This window comes from Pleurodeles waltl, chromosome 10 (assembly GCF_031143425.1).
Source record: "Pleurodeles waltl isolate 20211129_DDA chromosome 10, aPleWal1.hap1.20221129, whole genome shotgun sequence".
In the NCBI taxonomy this organism is placed as follows: Eukaryota; Metazoa; Chordata; class Amphibia; order Caudata; family Salamandridae; genus Pleurodeles; species Pleurodeles waltl.
In genome coordinates this window covers 947979440-948004500 of record NC_090449.1, presented here as the reverse complement: position 1 = coordinate 948004500, position 25061 = coordinate 947979440, and the positions used below count along the sequence as shown (strand labels likewise).

The 25061-nt window shown below is 41.7% G+C and overlaps 1 protein-coding gene across 4 annotated transcripts in view; it reads left to right on the top strand.

Moving 5' to 3' along the window:
* PPP1R9A (protein phosphatase 1 regulatory subunit 9A) overlaps window positions 1–25061 on the top strand; it is a 718476-nt gene that overhangs the window by 261427 nt on the left and 431988 nt on the right. For all 4 annotated transcript variants that reach the window (XM_069211751.1, XM_069211753.1, XM_069211750.1 and 1 more), the window contains exon 3: window positions 14376–14508. In XM_069211751.1, coding sequence (XP_069067852.1) covers window positions 14376–14508 — 133 coding nt within the window. The remainder of the gene's footprint in view (window positions 1–14375; window positions 14509–25061) is intronic.

Sequence of the window (25061 nt, the reverse complement as noted above, 5' to 3'; positions counted from 1 at the left end):
AAAGCTGGGCAACTTAGGTGTCAGCAATTGATTGCAAATGTTCTGGTGCTTCGGACTGGGCATTCCTTTCTTAGTCATTCCACTAGTTCATTGGGCTCATAATTGGCTGCACCATAGCAGGCACTCCAAGGTATCTGCCTCAGTTTCCACCCTTCGGAGTCACGCTAATCTCCTAGTGCACAAGCCCCTATCTCACACCCTGAAGAGCAGCCTACAGTTGTTGTATCCTCTAGAAAATAACAGGGATAGGGAAAAATAGGCAACCGATCTTGCTCTAAAGATATCAAATAAGCAGTGGACTTGATGTTTTACATTACATTCTTTCCATTAACACCAGGACCAAACTGATACAATTCCAATTCATGGATTGTTCTTAGCAGCTGGTAAATGTCTAGATGTAATCTTATAAATGAACAGGGCAAATGGTGAAAGGGTGTGTAAGGGGAAGGGGACGTGGAGAATGTGCTGTTTTACTCTTTCTGGGGGAGCATTCCTGTAAGAAATCGGGTTATTGATTTAGAGGGGTGGAAGCCCCGCTCAAGCAATAACCCCAATCCTTGTTCGAGTGAAATACAGTCACTAAATTAATCTCTGCTTAAGCCTTTGGTTGCTTGGCACAAAATTAGTCAGGTTTAACTTAAAGGTGGTGTGCAAAGAATTTATGCAGCACACATGCGGTAACAATGTGAAAACACAACACAAGAAAACTCTCAAATTTAGAAAAATAGAGTACATTTTATTAAACAAAATGATCGCAAAATGATAAAAATTCAGTAGAATCGCAGATATGAGTTTTTAACGTTTAAGTTGAAAAAAGTAGAGCCAAGATGCACAAAACCCTTCTCCCTCTGAAGAGTTTTGTACCTTGTGAAGTCCAGCACGAAGAGTTATGGCCACAAGAAGGAGGCTGTCAGCAAGAGGAGCTGATTGAGCGTTGCAGGTGGTTGTTGCAATGCAGAAAGCAGGTTGTCACTGGGGCTTGGCATTGGTTGCTCACTACAGACAGTCACTTTTGGACAAAGTGCAGGTCTCATTTTGCCAGTCAACACTGAAGGTCACTGTCGACGTAAAGAACAGGTCCCACTGGAGCTTAACAAAGAGGTCACTTCGTGGTCACAAAGAGCCCAAAACATTTGTAAATTCACCTTTTTCTTCAGGAGGAGTTCTCACAGATGCCAGTCAAGGGTCTAGGATGTGGGGTCACCTCTTTGTATTAGGATTTGCAGAGACAGCAGCAGGGCTCAGATAGGTGTAGGCAGGTCCCGTTGGTGCTGGTCAAATGAGAAGTTCCACAGAGGACTCTGAAAGCTTCTTTTGTCAATGCACATCACACAGGAGTTGAGATAACTGACTCTTGAAGTCACTCTGGGTAGCCTAGGATCAGGTCCAGCAGGTCCAATCTTCCTTTTCAGACAACAAGGCAGTCCTTCCAGCAGCAGGACAGTCCTTCTGTCAGCAGTCCTTCTTTTAAATATATCACAGGTCCAAGAATGTTGTGGTGAGAGGTTCTGAAGGTCCCACCTTTATATCTGGTGCTAGTGTTTGTGTGGGGGAATTCCCTAACCTACCCCTAAAATTGGGTTTGGTCAGTTCTTGCTCTTCTCCTAGGTTTGACTCCAAACTGCCTAGGCTGACAAAGGGGAGGGCAGGCTTGTGTCAGATTCCTGTGTGTGTGCTGCAGGCAGAGCCCTTTGAAGTGTAATTAGGGCATGGAGCAGCTCCACCCAAAACATCATATCATAAATACACCTGACACCAAAGCCTTCTTTGTTGTCATGTCTAGAAGCAATGCACAAATCACAACAGCAGAGCCGTTCAGAGTCATGTGACACAGGAAACTGTCCGAAAGGCAGAGTTGGTTTGGACAAAAAAACACCAACTTCCTAAAAGTAGTTTTTACAGAATAGTAACTTAAAATCCGACTTTATCATTGAAGAGGATTTTAAATTACAATTCATTTGACTGTAAACAACATTTCTCTAATCTGTTCCCAATCTAAAGTTAGCACTTATTAAGTGTAATAAGGTGACACGTGACACAGTGTTGATCTAAGGGCCTAATTATGAGTGGGTCATTATTTTCCAACCCCTGTAGAAACCCCTGTTTGCGTAGGAATCGGAATTCCGAGTTGAATGTTACTTAACGTATCTGATAATTATTAGATGCTTTAAATACCTCAACCTTCATTAAATTTAATCAGGGAAGCGGGAAAAAGGATAGAGCGTTCACCATATCACGTGGATTTTGGTGTGTTGAACACCAAAATCCACATTTTATTTCCGATAAACTCGTAATAGGTGCTATTTATTACACTCAATAAATGAGGTACCCTGTAGTATTGTTATTTATCAGATGCAAAAAAAAGAACCTATACTCTATAGAAGAGAGAGCCTTACAGCAGTAAAAAACATCTTTAGGTGTTTTTCACTGTCAGGACATGGAAATCTTAAACCTAGGTCTTGCTTTTTAAATACCTGCACTATGAGCCTTTAGAGCCTACCTTAGGAATGACATAAGTATTAAAAAGGATGGTTTAGGCCAGTGGTTCCCAACCTTTTGGTTTCTGTGGACCCCCACTTTAACATTAATGGAACCCAGGGACCCCCACGGAATCATCATGGGAATCCAGGGACCCCCGCCTGAGTCATTACTGGAAGCTGGGGACCTAATTTGTCAATATTTGTTAATATTTTTTAATTTTCTAGGCTCTCGCGGACCCCCTGAGAAGGCTTCGCGGACTCCAAGGGGTCCCCGGACCACAGGTTGGGAACCACTGGTTTAGGCCTTGTAAAATGTTTATTTTGCCAGATTGATATGGCAGTTTAAAACTAAGGCTAGTTTAGTGGGTGGCGCAATTAGTGCTGCAGCTTGGTAGCAGCATTTAATTTACAGACTCTGGTTACATGTAGGACCACTTACTGGGGACTTATAGGTAAATTAAATTTACCAATCATGTGTAGAACATTTTTATCATGTTTAAAAGGATGCGTAGAAGCACTTTAGCACTAGTTGGCAGAGAAAAGTTGCACAGATTCCTAAAAAACAACAAAAATGAGTTCAGCAGAGTAAGACAGACGAAGGCAAAAAACTGGGCTGACCCTGCAGAAAGAGCCCAGTTCAACAATTCCAAGCTGCCTCATGCCTTGGCAGAGGGTTGAGCAGGGGCTGAGTATTGGATCAAGGCTGCTATGCAACCCTTTTACAAAGCGATTTAAGTGACTGCTTTTTCCAGCTGGTGGCAATGGATACAGTATTCACGCAACCAGGAAAACCAGGCATAAAAACAGTTATAAACCTTTAAATATGCAGAGTGGAATTTTACTTGGAAATGTCGCTCTGCACAATTTGTAATCCCGGCCATAGTGTTTCCTACCCATGCAATTTTTCGAATCTAAAAATTTGAAGAGTGAGATAATGGGGATGGATGCGCAAACCTACAAATTATGTAATGATACTTTGGGTAGGTCAAATGTTTGAACAGTCTGCATAGTGTGGGCATGGTCATTCAAATGCCACTTATAAGTAGCCTGCGGAATCATGCCTCCAACCAGAAGTCGTCATTAACTGGGATGTTCAAATAACTTATTTAACATTTTCACAATAGTACATGTAGCCTTTATTTCCGTTTTTCTTATAATACGTCGAGTTCCACAGTTAAATCTCGGTCAGCCTGTGCTCCCACTGATTTATAATGTTGAAATCATTCTGAGAGATTGTGTCTCTCTGTGCATTCTTTATATTGCTGGGTAATTAAATGAGGTATTTCTGACACTCTTTCATGCTTGAAGACAGTAGGTTTGCCAAGGGAGTTTTCAATTTGGGAAAGTATTTCGAAGTCTGGCAAGAGTCCAGAGAAAAAAACCTCTGCCAGGTGTTATTAGCCACTGAAGACAAGGACCTGGAGGACCAGCATCTTTAAGAGGCGAGAGTAAGATGTCTTTCAAAGGCTGGCAGGCCAGATGCACCACAGTCTGAATTATCATGCCTCCTTTGTTCAGGAGAGTGGCTTGGCCTTGTAGAATGTGCATTTCATACAGGCATCCCTTTAGAGGAGGATATTTCAAAGAACTGAAAACCATTTTAGTTTTTCTTTTTTCAGAGTCTCTTATATACACTGTTTGAACTTTTGTCACGCCTTCGGCAGATATTCACCTAGTTCCTTACTTTACACACAGAACAGATCTCTAAGATGACAACTTTCTCAATGAAATGATATGCATGCACAACTCATGCTTGTGCTTTGGCTCCACGCTATATGGCAACCAGTGCTTAATTTGTGCTTGTTGTTTCCGGTGCTGAGCACCGGCACTTATTTCTTAGGGCCGGGGCTTATTCTTCTGCCTCAAGCATGTGCTGCGAGAAAAAGACACATATGGGAATGACGGAGTAAGGGAAAAACGAAAAGGCATCATAAAGGGAGAAAGTAGAAAACTGCAAGAGTGAGCCTAATGGGCAGGGAGTGGCTTGATGTGGATTGAAGAGGCCCGAGATGGCTTCAGGATTACGCTTCCTCAGTATTCCGTGTTCACACATTTAATTGCAACAGCCGAGTGGTTAAGAGGAGGGCTTTAGGCACCAGCACCTTTTTATTTACAAATTAAGCACTGATGGCAACTATAGCAGAAAGGGCGCATTCTGTTCTTTTGTAAGTACTGGGGAATGTATATCTCATATATTGGGTGTACTTTACTTGTTTCCTTTACCCACAAGATCATGGTGGTTGATTGGGTCTCTGCAAAAGAAGTCCTTCTGATCATTGTTTACTTGGTATGTCATGTCAATATGTTCTTTCTAAAACATAAAAAGAAATAAGTAAACTATGTCCTAGAAATCCTGTTTGTGTGCTGGTGTTCTTTGTGGATGTGGGGAAGGGCAATCTTGCACTGCTGGCTCTAAATCTAAGTGCCTGTTTTCTCTCCTCTGTAGGTGTCTAATCAATGTCCTCCTTAACTTACAATAGACGTATTGTTTAGTTTGTTAAACTAGGGGAGGACTGTTCTTCTAATTGAAATTTGGCCTCGGATATGGAGACTGAGAGAGCGGGAGAAACCATGCTATACCAGACAGACCAGACTGATGTAATAACCCATTTTAAATTTGGCAGCTCTGGCTGTAACACCACATCCTCTCTTTTTAATGGCCTTTCTCAATATGCTCTTCTAGTTTCAACAAATAAATGGAGTTTCTGCATGAACATACATAACATTACTAGTTTACTACTAAAACACTCAGATGACTTTTAATGTATAATACTGCTGTACCCACATAACAATCTTCATGTGTACTTAGTTCTCGATTTGTATGTATATCTGCAAATTTTTAAATATGCCACACTAAAAATAACACTGAAAACAGGAAACAACAAATATTGTCCTTCTGTTATAAAAATATCAACAATCATCAATCCAGATATTTCCACTGTCCAGCAGTGTCTTTTGTGTAAAATAGCATATGGAGATTATTAGCCACGTGCATTTGTTTTTTTCAGTGTTTCTTTTAAAGGGTTCCTGAGCACTGCACCAAGAAGTGGCATTTCCGTGGTGGGAAAAGAAAGCATTGCTGACTATGAGATCTGACTCTCTGGAGTACATTTTCAATTAATTAGGAGCTGTATTACCACCACAAAACAAAAATACTGAAAACAGGACACCACTGTTGGGTACAGGGGTAACTGTGCTGACTCATTTTACTTCATGGCTGCTTTGAAGCATATCAGGTAAAACCAAAAAATTACCAAGGATAATATATCTGACTCCCCCCCCCCCCCCCCCTCCCAGCCCTCCCCCTATCGTGAATACTTTGGATTTTATGTTAAAAAGAAGAAAGCAGCTTCTTTTGTTGCTGAGCTTTTACCGACTCTTTTCGTTCAAGGTAAAGTGCTTAATTTAAAAATACATTTTCTAATGGTTTGGAAATTGATAGGCTCCGGCAAGATCCAACATTTATAGAGCGCTTACATCTGAGTCAAGAAGCACACAAACATTAGTTAGGGCTTGTATATTGAAATAAACAATTATTTTCAAAGCGTGCGCCTGCAATGATTTTCACATTCAAATGGCTTTTTTCTTATGTCGCTAGTGGGTCAAGAAAACAGAGCGGGGAAGTGGGTTTTCGAATTACAGTGAACTCCCCACAGAGAAAATTCCAGTTGATCCTAGTTGGATTTTGGAACGTGGTAATTGTTTCTATGGATTTCAGTGGATATGCAAGTATTATTGCCCTATTTTTGGGAATTTAACAGTGGTTTATGCCTTCCAGCTAATACTCACTTTAATTAGCACTACAGCAGTTATGGACGTGAACTAAAAAGGAAGGGAAAGTGCAATCAACAGTTGTTAGCAACTAATATCATGAGATCAATACGGCTATTAATACCATCTCCTTAATCTCAACCAGCACAGACAAGTGTACACAGACTTTCACTGTGTGCGTCATGCCTCTGTCACTCTGTTTAGAATGCAGTGAAACTGGTTAGTGCCATCATTTTGATTGTCTGAGTCAATTAGCATTACATATACATGGCGCTAATTCTAATTATTCAGTAGAAGCTCATTTGTTTAATAACTTAATTTTATATAGCTTGGTATTGCAGTTTTTTGTGTTACAATGTTTTGCAATTGAAAGTCCAATTTGTTGATACTCCAGTTATAAATTTAAGAAGAATAAAAGCTAAACTGGCCTGCAGGGAGTTCATCCTTTGACCGATGGCAGATTGAACGTGTCTCCGTAACAAATGGTTAACTCGCTTAGCCATCTAGTACAATGTCCAAAACATTGCATGCTACAACAATGTTCTGTAGAAACCACCTACAATTGGTCAGCTTTAATTTTGTCCGGGACTCTGTTTTTCAGGTAGGTCTTACATGCTAGTAAGATTTATTGTGTTCTTGTAGTCACCCCAGATTGAAGTTACAATAGATTGAGTTACTTCGAAGAGGTTATTTTAGTGAAGTTAATCAGGCATTTTTATCACAGCTAATTTTCAATGAGCTTTCCTAGGAATCGTCCATTTGCTGATAGCATGTAGTATAATGGTCCTATTCATCCATTACTTCCTTCTTACGTATTGGGATAAGTTAGGACATTTTTAGATTGTTGAGGAACTCTCTGGTTGACAGGTAAGAGGTCAAGTTTCACGGGTCTTGTGCAAGAGAGACAGAAGGCAATCTACCCCTTGAGTGAACACTTCCTGGAGGGAAGGGGGATTTGGGAGTGAGAGAGAGAAGCAGCTGTAGTGCTGTGATCTGATCAACCACTTGTCTTTCGAATTAAGGGGACTCATAATAGCATTTTCAAAGGTGAATGCCAAGCATATGTGGATTCAAAAATATGGGCTGCAATGAACCTAAGCTGAAGTCAAGGGAAGCCTGTCACATCAATAGTGAAACTCTTAGTCAAAAGAAAACCTGATATTGGGAGAGCAAGAGAGAGGAAAACATCAGCCAAAGCGAAATCATAATCCAAGGCCAGTCAGATTTCAGGTAACCCGTCATTAACCAAAACCAAATCGTAATCCTCAGGCTAGTCAAAGTTCAGGCAAAAAGGGTCAGGAAACCGAGGGAACAAAAAGGTAAGCAAATAACACAAAGATGAGGAACACAAATATGGTGAATGAATTAGAAGATAGGTAAGGTGCCAATACAACAATGAAAAACGTCAGCCATCTTCCCAAGGGAGGTGAGTGCTTATAAAGACATGCTATCATTCATGACCTTTACATTCCGCCCCTTTGACCTTCACTAATTAGTATTACAGATGCCACTACTGCCATTGATCACTCTTCCATAACCGTACAGGATTTCTAATGCAGATTCTATTGCATCCTTTCCTTAAAACAAATCCCCATACCCAGAAACCCCCTTTTTCCTGACAGTACCTCATTTAAGGCTCTCCCTGCTTGGTTTTAGTTTGTTTTAGAACTTTTGTGGAAGGAAGAAATAATTTAGGGGCATGGACAAATGAGGAAGGTTCCCAAAAGTGTTCTGCTAGTCCATAACCCTTCCAAGCCACCAGGTATAACAATTTGTTAGAAATTGGGTCTTTAGGTGGCAGAGGTATACACCCTTGTCCAAGTAGGGACCACAGTCATAGTCAGGGTAAGTCACAACACAATACAAATTTTCCGGTGCTAACCCTCTGATAGCTTGGTACAGAGCAGGCAGGCTTAACTTAGAAAGCAATGTGGAAGGTATTTGTGCAATAACTCATATGGTAGCACATTGAAAACACCACAAAAAGTACTCCACACCAGTTTGTGAAAATAGATAATATTTATCTGAAAAAATAAGACCAAAATGACAAAAATCCAATATGCGCAAGTCAAAACATCACTTTTTAGTGGTTTAAGGGACTCTCAATTCCTAAGAATCAATAGTTGCATCCTTTTAACACATAGTACCTGGGATGTGTCAAAAATAATGACGCACTGGGTTGTAGAGGAGGAGATGCACTGAAAAATAAGGGCGCTTTGTCGGATTTTCTGGCGTAGCACAGATGATGCGTTGTTTCTTTCCACTCTGCAAGGTGATGCATCGATTTGCAGGAGAACAGCCTTGGTTCCTCGCTGAGATGCAGCGATATTTAGACGCCCAGGGTTGATACATTGAAAATCCTTGACGCACTGGTAAGAAGGAGCTGGTACTGTGTCAATCCTGTAGGCGATGCAGTGTTTTTTCAGCTGCGAGGCAGGCGCTGCGTCAATTTCTGCAGGCATTGCAATGATTTTCTGATGCACAGGGATTTTCTTCTTGTTGGTGAAGTCTTTGTGACCCTGAGACTCCAGAACAGGAGGCAAGCTCAATCCAAGCCCTTGCAGAGCACTTGTGGGGAAGGCCATAGTCCTTCCAGCAGAGTCGGGCCAGCAGGGCAACAAGCAGGGCAGCAGTCCTTTTCTGCAAAGCAGTCCAGATGAGTCCTTTGGTCAGCCAGGCAGTCCCTCTGCCAGAGTCCAGGTGTAGATCCAGAAGTGTCTGATTTGGTGGGGTGAGAGACCCAGTATATATATACCCCAAAAATGCCTTTGAAGTGGGGGAAACTTCAAAGAGAGGTTTTGCAGTGCACAAGTTCCCTTTCAACCCAGCCCTGTCTGCCAGGATCCCTGTGGGGGGTTATCACTCCTTTGTGTGAGGGCAGGCCTCTGGACTTTGAAGTGTAAGAGAGAGCCCCTCCACCCTTCCTGCCCAGGGAGACCCATTCAAAATGCAGATGAATGCAGATGTGTGAGATAACGGCTGTCTGGGTGGAAAGCACGAGGATAACTGTTAACCAGCACAGCCCAGACATGGATTGGAGACAGGCTGTAAGGCACAGAAGGCAGTAAGGGCAAGATGTACAAAACTTTTTGCACGTAGCAAACAGCGAATTTCGCTGTTTGCGATGTGCAAAAAGCACATCGCGATGCCCAATCCCCGTTTTGCGAATCGGTAACCTGGTTACCGATTCGCAAAACGGGACTGCGAGTCGCAATTAGGAAGGGGTGTTCAACAACGCTGTATTGTTTTGTGACCGTGAACGCGGTCGCAAAGTAATCGCAGTTACCACCAGTGTCACACCAGTGTAATCCATTCGCAAAAGGGAAGGGGTCCCCATGGGACCCCTTCCCCTTTGTGAATGGCATGAAAAACATTTTTTAAGAGCAGGCAGTGATTTCGTATTGCATCTCGTTTTCCTTTAAGAAGCTGGGTGCCACCCCTCCCCCTTTATAATAATGCCAGACCGAAGAAATGGTGTCCCAGGGTCCAAAATTGGCCCAGGAAGTGGGTCTCCAAATATTAATTGAATTGGCCTAAGGGAATGGGTTCCCCGCGACCTGTATTGGCCCGGGTAGGGAGACTGCATGTCCCTCTCCCCCATTACATGGGATTGGCTGGGTGTAGGGGGGATGGCCGCAAGGCCTGGCCGACAATGAGGGAGAAATATATTGCAGGCAGGCATTGCAGGACTCAGGGACTTAGTCCACTGTCATGAATGTATTAATGAACAAACATGTTGGCAGGTAGGATAAGGATACCCCGTTAGGGGGTGCCAGAAGGTCCTCATCTGTGACCACAATATATATATTTATTTTTTAACAGTTGTAATCCCACTGGACTCCTGCAGGACTCCAGCAGGATCACGGCATATCTTTAAAAAGAAAAAAATACCAACCAGTGTTTTTAATTTAATAAATGTGGCTATGGGGGGTGGTAAGGGCCCAGGAGTCTTCAATATTATATATCCCATTAGGGGTTTTGAGTGACGCCTCCCACCCTGAGCCACTCGGGCCCTCCCCATTGTGGTACCGTCCCAGGGGACCCCTACTTCCAGAGCTTGATACTACACAGTGTTCCCGGAAGTCCACTAAGGGACATTGTGGTTACCTGCCCAGAAAAGTGTGGACGTACCCTGCCTGCATTCTCCCAGACAGATAACTCCACTTTGCTCCTGCCTGGCAGGAGCAGTAGAAAAATGCTGCTGTTGCCCAAGAAGGAGCAAGGAAAAGGCACTGTCTCCCACCAGCACCAAGTATGGTGCTGGCAGTCGAGTCAGCTGGGTTTGCCAGGGGCCTGGGGCTCCATGCGGCTTGATGGGGCCCTCAACTTTGTGATTTGTGGATGCCCCGATTAGACACCAAGGCACACAATAGAGGTCCTAGGGGATGGAGTCTCCAGAGCTGTAAAGGCTAAAGGAGGAGGTCCACGCATACCTCTCACCTTAGTTTTAAAAAAGGGCCTTGGGATGAGGTCCCTGGGCCCCTTGGACACACACACCCACCTTAGTTTTAAAAAAGGGCCTGTGAATGAGGTCCCTTGGGACTGCATGCTCCCTTTCCTTAATTAAAAGAAAAAGCCCCAGAGGGTGAAGTCCCTGAAGCCCTAGTGGCTTGGGGAGGGGATTGTGCATCTCACTTTCCTTATTAAAAACAAATACTGTCCTGGGGGATGGGGTCCCTGCGGCCTGGAAAGGCTCGTGGAGGGAGCCGCCACCTTCCCTCCTCTTTACTTAAAAAGTAAGTTCTGGATGTCCATATTCACTGCTCCTAGGGAGAGGCTCCACATAATTACCTAGGGCATTCTAATAAACATTGTGTATATGCTTGTGGTGCTCCTAGAAGGTGCAAGGGCACTATTAAGCATTTTCTAATGTTGTGGGGAACTACATCAAGTGAAGCAGCCCCCCAGCAACATTAGAAAAAAACTGTTGGTCTCCTGGGTTTTTAAACCCATGACCCAAGGAGAACCTCCCATATTTTCTTGAAAGCACTCCTAGCTGGAGCACAAAGTCCAGCTGGAGCACAAAGTCCTTCAGCTGGAGAACAAAGTCCTCTTGTGGTAGTTTTTATGATTGCATTTTCTGGTCTTAAAAATGTTAAAGGAAAGATTAATAGATATGTTGGTTTCATTCAAAAAACAATATATTTCTGAGTCTTTCTTTTAACATTTTTCAGTCCACAAAATGTAATAATAAAAAATATATCAACAGAAAGATTCACAGACATGCTATTTTTACTAAAACTTTATTAGCTAGTTTAGTAATAACCATTATTATTAAACATTGCATTATGTGAATTACTGAAATATACATTAGATTACAAATGCTAGGGATTTTTGGAGAAAGATGATAATGCACTCACTTTTTTACATTTTCATTTTGTGACTCTGTGGCAAAGTCAATAGGCCCACCTGTGTGCAGCCAGGACTTTCGGTCAGTCCCACATTGCGCACGGCTGAAGGCTAAGCACGGCAGGGGTTGGCTGCCCGCAGTGGGTTGGATGCAGGGCCTGGCTCAGGCCCAGACAGGTTTTTTGGCTTTAAGTATGGTCATACAATGTTACTTTATGCTACAAAAGCCCTAGAAATTCACAGAAAAAAACATATGTTTAAGTGATGTAATAGTTAGCTGAAAATTCCAGTGACAACTTAACAATATAAACTTGAAAACCTCTGAAATTCACCAATTATACTTATCTCTAGTAATTGTAACACGTGCCCTAAGTTAATTATAACTTGCGGCCTCACTATGCACAGTTAATTATCCCACATTTTACATCACTCATGACATGTTCTAGGACATCATTGGTAGCATCACTGCAACATCTGAAATGTCATCATTGATGATAAAACTGTGCAATGCAGGTGCGCAATTATTGTTACCTTAACTAAACTAAGGTTACATTGTCACTGAACTCAAATTTAAATTGTCAGAATATATATATATATATATATATATATATATATATATATATATATATATATATATAGTAGTTATATCAGGATTTTCATAGAAGGAGTGTTTTCTGTGTTGTTTGTAACTTTAGCACTGTTCGACAAATCTGCACAAAACTTTTAAAATAAAACTTCATCCACATCAGCCCCTTCCTGGAAAGTCTCAAGCCAATCTGTCAAGAAGGGGCCAAGTATAAGGGAGATGTCTCAAAACATTGATTTCTCATGTTAATTCCGATACAAAAATTTGCTGACTGGCTGACTAGAATTATACCAAATTTTACCAAACGTTAGAAATGTACTCAATATTTTTTGTGATTAGGTGTCAATCTATTCAGTCATGTTCAAGAAATTTGCACTTAAAAAGGTGCTTGGGCTGGGCTTAAGGAAGTTAAAAAGTTAGATATATCTGGATGGTTGGTCTTACTGGATTAGCATGGGAGTCCCCAGGTAACCATAAATTAATAATATAGATTGCTTTGATTGTTCTCCCATCAGTCATTTCAGTATCACAGGACCAGGTTCGGGTCTGCAGTGCCAAATGATCTGGTTGACTGGCTGCAAACCAGAGAAAAATGTTGTGGCTGCCATTACAGGATGAGGGGACTCAGTCTTGTGACCTGAAAATGTTTTTTTTAAAAGACGCATAAATGGGCTGGGTAGGGACACCCTGACCTTTTGACACTAGTGGAGGGGACTAAGAGGGTACCCGCAAGTGCTAAAATCGAAAGAAAATTAATTCCATGGGTACCCCAGAACTCCAGCAGAACCCAACGCAGCCCTCTTGTGAGATACCACACTCATCCTCCAGAAGCCGCAGCTAAAGCTTCCCCCCATGCTACCACGGCACTGTGCAAACTTCACCAGGCAGCTTTCAAGGTACTGTGGTAGAAGGGGTGAAGCTTGAGCACCACAACTGCAGTACCCGTAAACAATTTCAAAAGAAAAATAAATAAATGTGGTTGTATGTTCTCTGTGGGAGGGGAATCCACCAGGGGTTGCTTATCAGGGTAGGAGTTGGCCAGGCCCTGCAGCCAACTCCTGCTCTGCACCGCCGAAAAGAAGATGTCTTTTCAGTAGCCAATTTATACCTGTCAACCTCTTGAATGAAAATTGTGTTTTTTGTGATGTCTTAAAGGGAGTAATCCAATCAGGGTTAATAGAAAATTCCCCACAGGGGTAATGACTTCAAATCCGCAAACTCCATGATAGTATGATGTCTTCAGTGGTAATATGTGATGTCATAAGCAGTGCATTATGGCCGCGCAATATGTAGTTAGGTCAGTAAACTACAACTGGTGAATTTCAAGTTTTTTTTTAAACATTAGTTTTTATTCTGTTTTCTTATTCTATCTTATTGGTACACCTAACTATAATGTCACCTTAACCTGTGTTTTTGAGTGAATAATATACGAGGACTATACTTATCAATTTACCTGTGAATTAAAGTAAACCTGATGTAAAGTACTGCAATGTAACTAACAACTGACACTGGATCATAAGTGCTCCTGATCATTAGTCGTTTATTGGTACATTGACTTTGATTCTGTGGCCACTGTGAGTGACTGACTGCAGCTTTTGTGCATGCACAACTAGGAAGAGCACTTTTTGCTGACGTCTTTAACATATTAACCTTTGGGATGCATATTATACATGGGAGCATGGATACACTTCCCACAGAAAAAGTTTGAGTGGAATAATTATATTTATTTCCTGCTTCTTAACTAATACTTAGGTAACAAAGCGGTTGTTTTCGAGTTGGGCAGGCAAGATACTCTGTCAAAACGTGCATTATACCTACAAGGTGTAATCAGTGCCAGTGCCACCCACCGGAAACCACCGGCTCAATTTAAGCACTGGATGTAAAGCACGTGTACTATGGTGACGTTTGAGAGGGGGTATGCTGTCTGTCAAACTGGAAAGACAACCAATATTGTATATTAATTTTACTTTAATAGTGGTGTTTATCCGTGTCCTCAAAGAGTTTTCATGTGATGTTGTTAACATCAAAGAAAGTTCACCTGAAGACACTTCTTGTGACATCATCGTGATGGACGGTCGTGTGACACCACTTCTTGTGATGTTGTCAAGGTCCAAGGTCGTGTGATGTCACTATGCGTAATGTCTTCACTGGTCGAAGTGCAAATTTTAATTCTGTTGTCATTATTACAGGTTTTCAATACATACTCGAATGAGGACTACGATCGAAGGAATGACGAAGTGGACCCCGTGGCCGCATCAGCAGAATACGAACTGGAAAAGCGTGTGGAAAGGCTTGCCCTTTTCCCAGCAGAGTTGGAGAAAGGTACAGCGCACGCTCCAGTATTGTTTGTGGTTTATATGAACAATTAATTGAAATTGTTGTTCTAAAGTACTCTTACTGAATTCCCCAGGTAGGATCTGTGGGAATATTGACTTTTCAAGCTTTTAGAAAGTGTACAGCAGTTATAAATAACAAAGCAGCTCAAATCCCCAGCAACTGAAGGGCAAGCTATTGCTGCTCCTGGGAAAATGTGTGATTGCTGAAATTCAGCTCACCCCTGAGTGCAGGTCAACATTTTGCACGAAAGGTTTTATTCAGTACTTGAACACCAACCAAGTTGCCATGGCTGTGCTGACCTTTTGTAATGTCACTGCTGTCAATTGGGGCCTTTTGGGTACAGCTCTGCATCAAGAAATGAGTGTGGCGACAGACAAGAAAGGGTTTTCACATTGCGCGATCTCAGACGTTCTGGGTTTCTGAAATCGCCAGCTGTTTTTGGAATTGTAAATTCAATTAGTGATGTTAGGGTGATCGAGCTGCAGAAAGAATATGCATGCTGGGGAAGAGATGTCCAGGCGTGGGAGGAGGTGAATCCGGGTAGTAAATATACCAGGGAGCTGACGTTGTCATGGGAAGAATGCGTGACTTGAGAAGCCAAGGGCATATGAAAGGAGAAGGTATTTGCCTTCATGCCAGGAATGTATATACATCTAGCAAATTAGCTTCAGAAATAAATCCTCGACTTGAAGTCTAGACTCCGCTTCTATTGTCTTTTGTTGACGCTAGGAGGGTTGTCTTGCTATTGTGCAACACATATTATTTAGGGGTTGAGAAAATAATCCGTTTTCGATCCATTGTATGTGGAAGCAAATCATAGGGCAAATACTTCTTCACCGGGAACCGCTCCCGTGGAAAGAAACATGCCCCAGCGGTAGCAGGAGGGATTCCCACAGCAGACCACCGATGGCGGAACTTTGTTGGCGCGCACATCATGGTACCAATAGATCTCATTGCGGCCTTCAGCATAATTCTGATTGGCTGTTTACCGGCTTTAGATCAAATCTTCCTTACAAGTGAAATGAACAAAGGACATATTTTGCTGCATTTGTCAGTGGATAGTACGCTCTAATGTTGATCAAATCAGCATTGTTTTATTACAGATTACATTTTCGTATGATTTGTTTGTGTGTTTTTTTTTTTTAATCACCGAGAGTACAGAAGACCGTGTGGAGATTAGGTGGAAGAATACTGAACTCTAAGAACTGTATGTAGTAATAAAAAAGAATTGTTTTATGAGAAAGGCACAGTGTCGTAAATCATGCTGCATGCTCCAGTTCAACTCTAGAAATATGGAGTGAGGCACAACGCTGCTTGAATTATGAGTGAGTACAGTTGGCCATTTAGCCTGGTTTAGTAGTAAGTAACATATAGGGCCCTACTTGGCGGGACAGGTCTCACTGCAGAGCATTTGCAACTTAAGATGCACTATTTATCAAACTCTATTACTCTTTGTTAGAGACAGTATGGTGGACATGTGGCTCCTCCTCCCTTTTTAGTATTTTATCCAGAAATTGGAGGATTTTCCATTGCCATTTAACACAAATCAGGGCATATTCTATTTGCCAGGCTTCAGCACAATGTAAGGCTCGTGAGAGGCTAACTCGCATGCAAGTGAACCTAGTTAGCAGCGATGGTTATCATGGAATTTACAGTTGAACTTTGTTTTTGAGATGGAAAAAATAAATCTATTTAGTCAGGTGAAATTGAAGGGTGTTTCCAAACAGACTTCCACAGCTTTGAATATAGTATGAAGTATTAAGGATATGTAGTAGAACAAACATAAGTATAAAGTAACGACACGCTCTATATAGTAAAGGATGATATACTACATAAGAGCAAATCAGACTTATAATTGGGAGGGTTATTTTTATTTACTTCTAGGTAGGGAAACTGTAACAATGTTATGGAGAAACCATTTGGAGAACATCCGGTGATATAGGACTGTATTGGACAACAACTTACCAACAGTGCCTGGTAGGAAAGGACAGTACATGGATTCTTCTGAAAATTCAGTTGAAATAGATTCCAATACAAAATTCATTTGGTGGAATTCATCACACACATATTTGCAGACAAATGCCCTATGGCATGACAACATAAGGTCATTCCAACAAATAATTACATGGATATTTCTGAAAGAGGTTTTCCTTAAAGGGGAAAGTCCTCAGCTCCTTATTGAAGTGGATCATGAAGGTATTTGTTGGTGCAATTAAGTGTCACTCCTTGGTGCATTGTAAGAGGAGGCTTGTATATGTAACATTTCTTGGCTCCATATGGTTTGTTATTCGATACTTTGATCTTGTCTCCTAGAAAATGTCTTATGCTTATGATGTCAGGCTTGAATATGATGCTGAAATTCTGAAGATAATTAGACTTGCAGGGTAATTAGTTAATTGTCAGGGTTTAATTGTGCTGGCAGGTAAACACCATAACATATCCCACTTATTGGAAGTCGACTGGCTCTTTCAGTGACGATTGTGGTAATTGGAATCATTTAACATAAACCAATAACATGAAAAGCAAAAACAAATTTAAAACAGCATGACCAATTTAACCACAAAATCAAACTCCAAACTGAGTAAAGTTCCAAAGTTTTTTTACCACCACAATATTAGTGTAACGTAAATGGTGCACAAAACTGACTTATAGACATACATGGAAACCAAAACATGGCTGGCCAAAACATCTAAAGAGATTACGCCTACTGAATATCAATGCTGATAAGCACTTCAAGAGGATAACACAATTTAACAGAACTATAATATGCACATTAAAATCAGATTTCAAAGTAGATGATGGTGACATCAGTAAATCATCCAAATTTCAGTTAATAACATTCAGTTTTCAGAGCAGGGCCATCCTTAATCAATCAATCAAATCAATCATTCAATCAAGGCATTTGTAAATCGCACTACTCACCCGTGAGGGTCTCAAGGCACTTGAGGGGGCAGCTACTGCTCGAACAGCCAAGTCTTGAGATGTCTCCTGAAGGTAAGTAGGTACTGTGTCTGTCGCAGGTGGGTCGGAAGAGTGTTCCACGTCTTGGTGGCGAGCTGGGAGAATGATCTGCCGCCAACCGTCGTTCTGTGGTTCCAGTTGAGATCCATTTGTAGATCTTCTGAAGCATGCAGAGGGTGTTGAAGCAGGAGGAGGAGACAGCGTTGACTTGCTGGGTCAGTGATAGCGATGAGTCCAGGATGAATCCCAGGTTTCGTGCGTGGTCGGTGGGTGTCGGTGCGGTTCCCACTGTGGCAAGCCACCAGGAGTCATCCCAGGCGGAATGGGTGGAGCCGGGGACGAGGATCTCAGTTTTGTCAGAATTCAGTTTCAGGCAGCTGTTCTTCATCCATTCGGCTATGGCATTCATTCCTTCATGGAGGTTGGTTTTGGCAGTGGCGGGGTCCTTGGTGAAGGAGAGGATCAGCTGGGTGTCATCGTTATCTCTAATACAAATTTGGATTTGCATGTGTTGGGATGGACTAACACATGTGGACAAAAATAATTTGGAAAAATCATCTAACTAGGGTAACTCACTATAAAATCACACTGGTGTAGTCATCTAAGCTGAAAAGGAAACAAGACACCAGATTTAGATTATACCTTTCCTCATGGGAGAGCAGACAGGAAAGATTAATCAAAAAGAGCATTCACCGTCTCTCAGAATTTGTAGACAGCAGCATCAGGACAGTGCAGAACACAAGCTGCACATAGGACAGGTCAGCAGTTCAGAACTTATTGGGCATATTAGTACTGAACAGCATAGGTAACAGGACATAAAAGTTTAAAGGGAAACTCATAACATAAAGACTAAATATGGCAGAAGACTTGGAGAAGACTGTAAGGTGACAGCACGAGTACCCTGGAAGAATTCTCACAGATTCTCTCTCAAAGTTTCGCTCCCTAACTAGAAATGTCCATACATTTCTGATTGTTCCTCCAGGTGGGCTCATCTTGCGCACATTAGCTAACATCCAATTAGAATTTTAGAAGCACATCACGTTTGCTGCTATTCCGGATTTTCTCAGGGAAGACGCGTAGTCATCGCAGTGAATTCATACAGTTCTGCCAAAATATTACATTTGTTTGTTGATTGCAATTCTGGAATTCTTTTCGAGAGCTCACAGGATGATTCTAACACTTTTCATCTGAATTTAATAAAACTTCCTGTCTTTTTCAACAGCTAGAACAAATACTGTTACGTGTTTTATTTCTCAAGACATATTATCTGTCTTTAATACAGTAGGACATTCACTAACACGTCAGCAACCTAGGAATTAATTTAGGTCAAAGGAAACAGAATGAATCAGTACTTTTTCTCTACTGCTGCAAAAATGAATTTTCAGGCCTAATCTAGCTAAAGGAGCCTAAATGCATATAAATACTATTAACACATATAAATCCTAATGCACACCTTACAATTTGAATCAAATATGCAAAGCAAATTATTAGTTGCAGACATTATTCACAACTTATTAGGACATATTTATATGTGCATTTATTTCTCTGCACACATGTAACTCACATAATTTAAGTTAATTTAATTCAGTATAAGTACGATTAATTCATGTTTGTTTAATGCTCATAATATACTTCCAAGACTAATACTATTCTAAAAATAATACGTTTAATATTAATTCATGCCAGTAGTGCACTTGAATATAAATGCACAACATCTTTAATGACAAAATACAATGTCAAATATGAATGTAGGTCACATTGTCCACCATATTTCAAAATTGCAAATTTTTACATTTCATGTTAATTTCTCTGTTAGGCCTTTAAATGAAGTTTTATAAGTCACCATATGTTAACTTCTATGCCAATAATGTATTAGTAAAATTAGATGTCTGTAAGTTGTGATCTGGTTGTACTCTTACAGTCGCTCGAGGCATCTTACTGCTGTTTAGAAAACAGCCTTCATTAGTGGGTAGTGTGGATGTATAGGATGAAGAAAATACGTGCTTTTCCAGTGTCAGGGTGTGACCTGATCAGGCCCTGTATGGCAGCTCTAGGTTTGTGCTTTAGAAGTTATGCTTTGAGTTTGTTGAGAAGTAAGAGCGGGTGTGTCTTCTTAGTGATGTGGGTCATGAAGAGTCTGTTGTCAATATGGCATCTTAGGAACCTGACACTGCTAGTGAGTTGGGTTGTGAATTCATCAAGGTCAATTGCATTGAACCATTTATGTACTTCAGCTTGTTTGTTAATGGCAATCTAGAGAAGCTCTGTTTTAGGATTTTCAGCTACAAGTAAGCCTCTGACACCCTGACTTAGAGTGGGAAAGGCAGTTCTTTATTTAATAAAGCCACTTCTGGTTGAGATCTTCAAGTAGAGTGTAGATACTGGTTAGCCTTGTTTGATCTTTTAAAAACATTTCACTCTACAATACAACTCAGATACTCTGGGTCCAACTTTGCACAGTGCTTCAAATTCCTCTCTAGTTAAGTAGAGTCTATTTTAAAACAGCCACAGTTTCCATGCCAGTATGCCTAAATACAGCTTTGTTAAGTCTTGCATGAATTGACCCCGACCCAGATCCTCCTAGTGTGTATTATATTATTAAACTGGCTTGCTGATCCATTGTGAGGCAAAGCGCTTCCACAAACAGACATGACTAAGAGCCAGGAACGAATGAGAAAAGGTTAAATGGAGTACATAGAAATGGGGGCTACAGAAGGAGAGAGGAAAATTAAATGATCTTCTAGAACTGCTTTGTGGGCAAATCCTGGTGATCTACCTCATGGGTCCATATCAATCTGTTACCCCACCATTTCTCATATGCCACAAATTTGCCAGTCTAATGGACAATGAAAACAGCTTGAGCACCTGATTTATTAAGAATCCTATTCAATGGTATGTATTTGTAGAAATGGCTGATATTCCTTAAGAAAGTCATTCAGGGCCCCCCTACTAGGCAAGTGAGCTTCTCCATGGTGAATACTTTCCAAATGTTATGAGCCCACTGTGTTCTTCCTGAGAGTCTCACCCTTGTCTATAATTGGGCCAAATGAGCCCCCACTGCTGAATGCATCAAATGTGTCTTTCAAAGGATGTTGTTTATCTGCATTTTTGCCCCAGGATTTCAAACAAGACCTGCTAAGAGAAAGTTTAAAAAATAGTTATGTCTCTAAACCACGGCAGCCATTTGTCTCCAGATTTTCTCCACATTTAAAAATAAGTAATGTTTTCCCCACATTTTCTCTATGAAATCCATGCCACCCCATGAACGTTTTTGCAAGGGATTTTCAATTTTAAAGGGACCGGCATGTAATCCACTGGAATTAAAGTGCTGAGTGGAGAGGACAAAATAAAACAATCTTTCACAGCTTCTTGTCCAAAGTGTGCCTGGTAAGGATCAGAACAGCTCCATCTACCATGAAATTCTATATTTTAGAGAGGGAAAGGGGTCTCTGTTTTTCATGAACATAAGCAGTCCACATCAAACCTAAGAATGAAGGAATTTCTTCAGCATTTTTAACTGTCTCCTTAGTTTTTTGTCAGTTCTCCCCCACCATGCCCCTGCTGCTGAGCCAAAACGGTATGGCAGCCCTGACGTTGGTAGATCTGGTTACATCTTTTGAGTGAGCTACAGGGCAAAAAGGAATGAAAGTAACTTCATGACATAACCAAATACTGGAAATACCCAGGTAAAAAGTGCACCCGGGCATGAATGAAGCCTGCAGTGCCAGCCCAGGGAGAGTTCATTCAGACCTCTGTAGAATTTCCCTCAATTAACACCATGGCGATTAGCAATTAACTTTGTTATGGTAAGGGGATGATAACGGATCACACTGGCTCATGTGGTTCACTGAAGGTTCAGTTCTGTCGCTGGCAATTTTTACAAGTGGAAAGACATATTAGTAGGAAACAGCACCAAATAATGGCAGATCCAAAGAAAAGAGGTGGGATCAAGCAGTTCTTTAAACCAAGGGCAAGTAAATGGGGATAATCCCAGAGTGAGTAGATATAGGGGACTCTAGTAAAGAGCAATAGTTTTTGACTAGGATCAGAGGATTAGTATAGTCAATAGTTGACTTCCTTGCTATAATGAGCACCCAACCCTCCAACAATGAAAAGACATTTGGAGCAATACAAATGATAAATGCCCTGTCAATGAGAAAGTAGAAAGAAGAGGTTAAGTCAGAGTGGAGAATGGTAAACCTGGAGCTATGTTGTGATTTAACTCTGCACTAAATTCAATGAGAAATGCAAAAGTTTATAAAAATTTGAAAATTGAGGTGTCAGCAGTAATTTAGAGTCTTGATTGTCTGCTCTACACACAGTGATGATGGACACTTAAAGCATTGGTAAAGGTGGCTGGTTGCATTATAGAAAACTGTGGTCCTGAGGTCTGTGAAGCAGTTGCAGGGGTCACCACCCATGTAGTTCCAGAGAGATGAGGGACAGGAACCGATACAGCTCTGCACTGAAATGTCCCGGTAATATAGAATATGGGAAATTGAGTTTTTAGTTGAGGGGGAAGTTACCCCTTCTCAAGCAACAACCACAATCCTTGTCAGGGTGAACCACAACAGTCACTAAATTAACCCCCTGAGATAAAATCAGTCAGGCTTAACTTAGAGGCAATGGGTGGAGTATTTATGCAGTACGCAAACAGTAATAAACAGTAGTAAAGTGACAACACAACACAGTCCAACATCAATTTAGAAAACTAAAGTAATATTTAACAAATAATTAGAGATTAAAATGACAAAAATCCAATCAGTAGAACCAGAGATATGCCATCTCAGAGATTTAGGTAATTATTGTGCCCAAAAGCAGAAAACACCACTCGCCTGGGGAAAAATCACAAGTTCAGGCCAACCACAATGAAGCATGGGCCAGATACAGGAATGGTCCAGTTGGTGGTCAGGGAGGCCAAAAGAAGCAGGGAGAACATTGTGGATGTTTGTTGCTGTAGTGTGAAGATACTGTCGGGTGTCGTTACTGTCATGCATGGGTGTTGCTGCGGCGTCAAATTGGCAGTCACCCTGGGCTGTCAATATTGTAGAGCAAAGTGCAGATCTCACATTGCTAGTTGTCATTGGCACCTGCTGTAGCACAAAGAGTCAGGTTCATCGGTGCTAATCATGGACGGCAAGGTCTCAGTGCAGATGGGCCTATTTGCAGTCATGAAGAGCCCAAAACTTCAGGGTTTCTCCCTTTTCATCAGAGGAGTGCATTCTGATGCCGGAAAAGGGGCAAAGGGTTCAGGACCTTAAGAGACACCTCTTGGGGATCAGGGCCTCACTTCAGCAGAGGCCAGAAGGGCTTACACAGAGCCAATTGCAAGTCCAGTTGCAGCTGATCCAATTGCAGCAGGTCAGCTAGGCAATTTCAGGGGTGTCTCTCCAGCTTGTTGCAGCGGCGACTCCTCCTTTAGAGCGGAGGAGCATCACCCCTGCCAGCAGCAGAAGCTGCAAACCTTTCACAACAAAGGGATAATAAACTTTGTTTATTATCCCTTTGTTGTGAAAGGGGCTGGGCATGTTGGATGACGAGCACTGAGGGGAGTGCACTGTGCACTCCCCTCAGCGCGCATGTGTGGTTGGCCGGCCAAACAGGCATGTGCAGTAGGCTCTCTCCAGCCTGGCAACACAGTTGCCGGTCTGAAGAGAGCAGGCACAGGCTCCCAGTCATCAGGATTGGCCACAGGCCAGGCTAGGAGCCTGTGCATGCACTGCAAGACAGAGGAGCTGCACGGCGAGTAGCAGAGGTAAGTTTATTATTATTTTTCTTTAAAAGTTTATTAAAATTCCTCAATTCCTTCCCACACCTCCCCACCCTTTCACCCCCCCTCCCCCCCCCCCCCCCACATCCCCTGTAACTCCAGTGAGCCGGGACTGGCTTGTTGTGGCCCTGTATCCCTGTGGTTTAAAACAAAAGGTCAGCTAACTGACCCTTGTAGTCAGTTAGGTTATCCTAGGATGAAGGGAGCAGGCCCAGTATTCCTTCTCAGAGAGCAGGACAGGGCTCAAGCAGCATGGGGGACCTCTGGCAGCAGGGCAGTCCTTCTGCAGTGTCCACAGATTCAGGAGTGTACTAAAGAGTCGGTGTGAGGGCCAGCCTTGAACTGGAAGGAACTTCTAGGCTTCCCTCCACATCTGGTTCTGGAATTCCTGCCCCTGCCCAGGTTCCACAGAGTTTGGCCTGACAGTAGGCTGGTGTGAAGTTCTTTGTAAGTGTGCTGGAGGCAGTCTCTTTGAAATGTAATTGGATCAGGGAACAACTCCAGGGAACATCTCCACTGCTTCTATCCTGTGAAGGTGTCCCATCCTGCCAAAACCCAGTCACCCTTTGTGTAACTGGGAGGAATACACAAAGACCAACTGTCCACTACATCCAATCTAATGTTATTATATTGGGGACGTAGGCCTTGCAGTAGTGAAAAACAAATGTAAGAGTTTTTCATAAAGTGTACATGTAAAACTTAAAAGTACATGTCCAAATATTTAAATCCACTGCATTTTGCCCTGAGGGATGTTCAGGGCTTACCCTAGGAATAACTCATATGTATTAAAAAGGAAGGTTTAGGCTTGGCAAAGAGGTTAATTTTGCCAAGTTGAATTTGCAGCTTACAACACACAAGGTGAAATGGCAGGCCTGAGACATATTTTGAAGGGCTACCTAAGTGGGTTGTAATTTACAGGCCTTGGGCACATGTAGTACCACTGTACAAGGGACATATAAGTAAATATAAGTAAATTAAATGTGCCTATTGGATGTAAGCCAATTTTTCTATGTTTAGAGAAGGGCCATCAAGCACTTTAACACTGGTTAGCAATGGTAAAGTGCACAGAGTCCTAAAGCTAAAAACACACGAATTTCAGTAAACAGGAGATGAGAAGAAGAATGTTTGGGGGAAGATCAAACCAAAGGCTGAGAGGTCTAACATAGACATTCCATTCTAAAGCTGAAGTTCAAAAGAAGGATGCATAGGAAGGTTTGCAGATTTAAACTCAATAAATATGGGCCGAAAAAGAGCTCTTGTAGAACATAACAGAACATTGACTCTTGCAAATGTTAGCTACCCAAAGTCAGACTAACATACTGGGCAAAGCAGTACTTGTGCACAAGGGAGGGTGAAGTGGATGTTAGGGATCAAAGTACCGTAAAGTAGTCCAAGTGTTTTTAATTCAGGAAGAGGTAGCTTGGGAGGTTTATATGCTGAGCTATAAATGCAGATAGATAATAAACTATTAAACCTCTCAAGGGCTGAATGAATAAATTCAGTTATACACTGTTCTACGTCGCACATATCCATTCTGACATGGACATCATTACCATATCTCAATTTGTCTCTGTTCCCATTTGAGGATCAGCTGAGTTGGCATTATTGTACAAGTATTTTGTTCATAGATTTATAATGGATTCAGTGGTTACCTGCAGAGTTGTATCCTCAAGTATTTGCAATTAATCGATAATAAAAGATTAAAACAAAATTTGTCAGTAGTGTGGCAACATTTCTGCACTAATTGCTCCCCATCTTAGGTATTGCATTAAGAAAACGACCAGATGTTCAACTGCTAAGTGTTTTC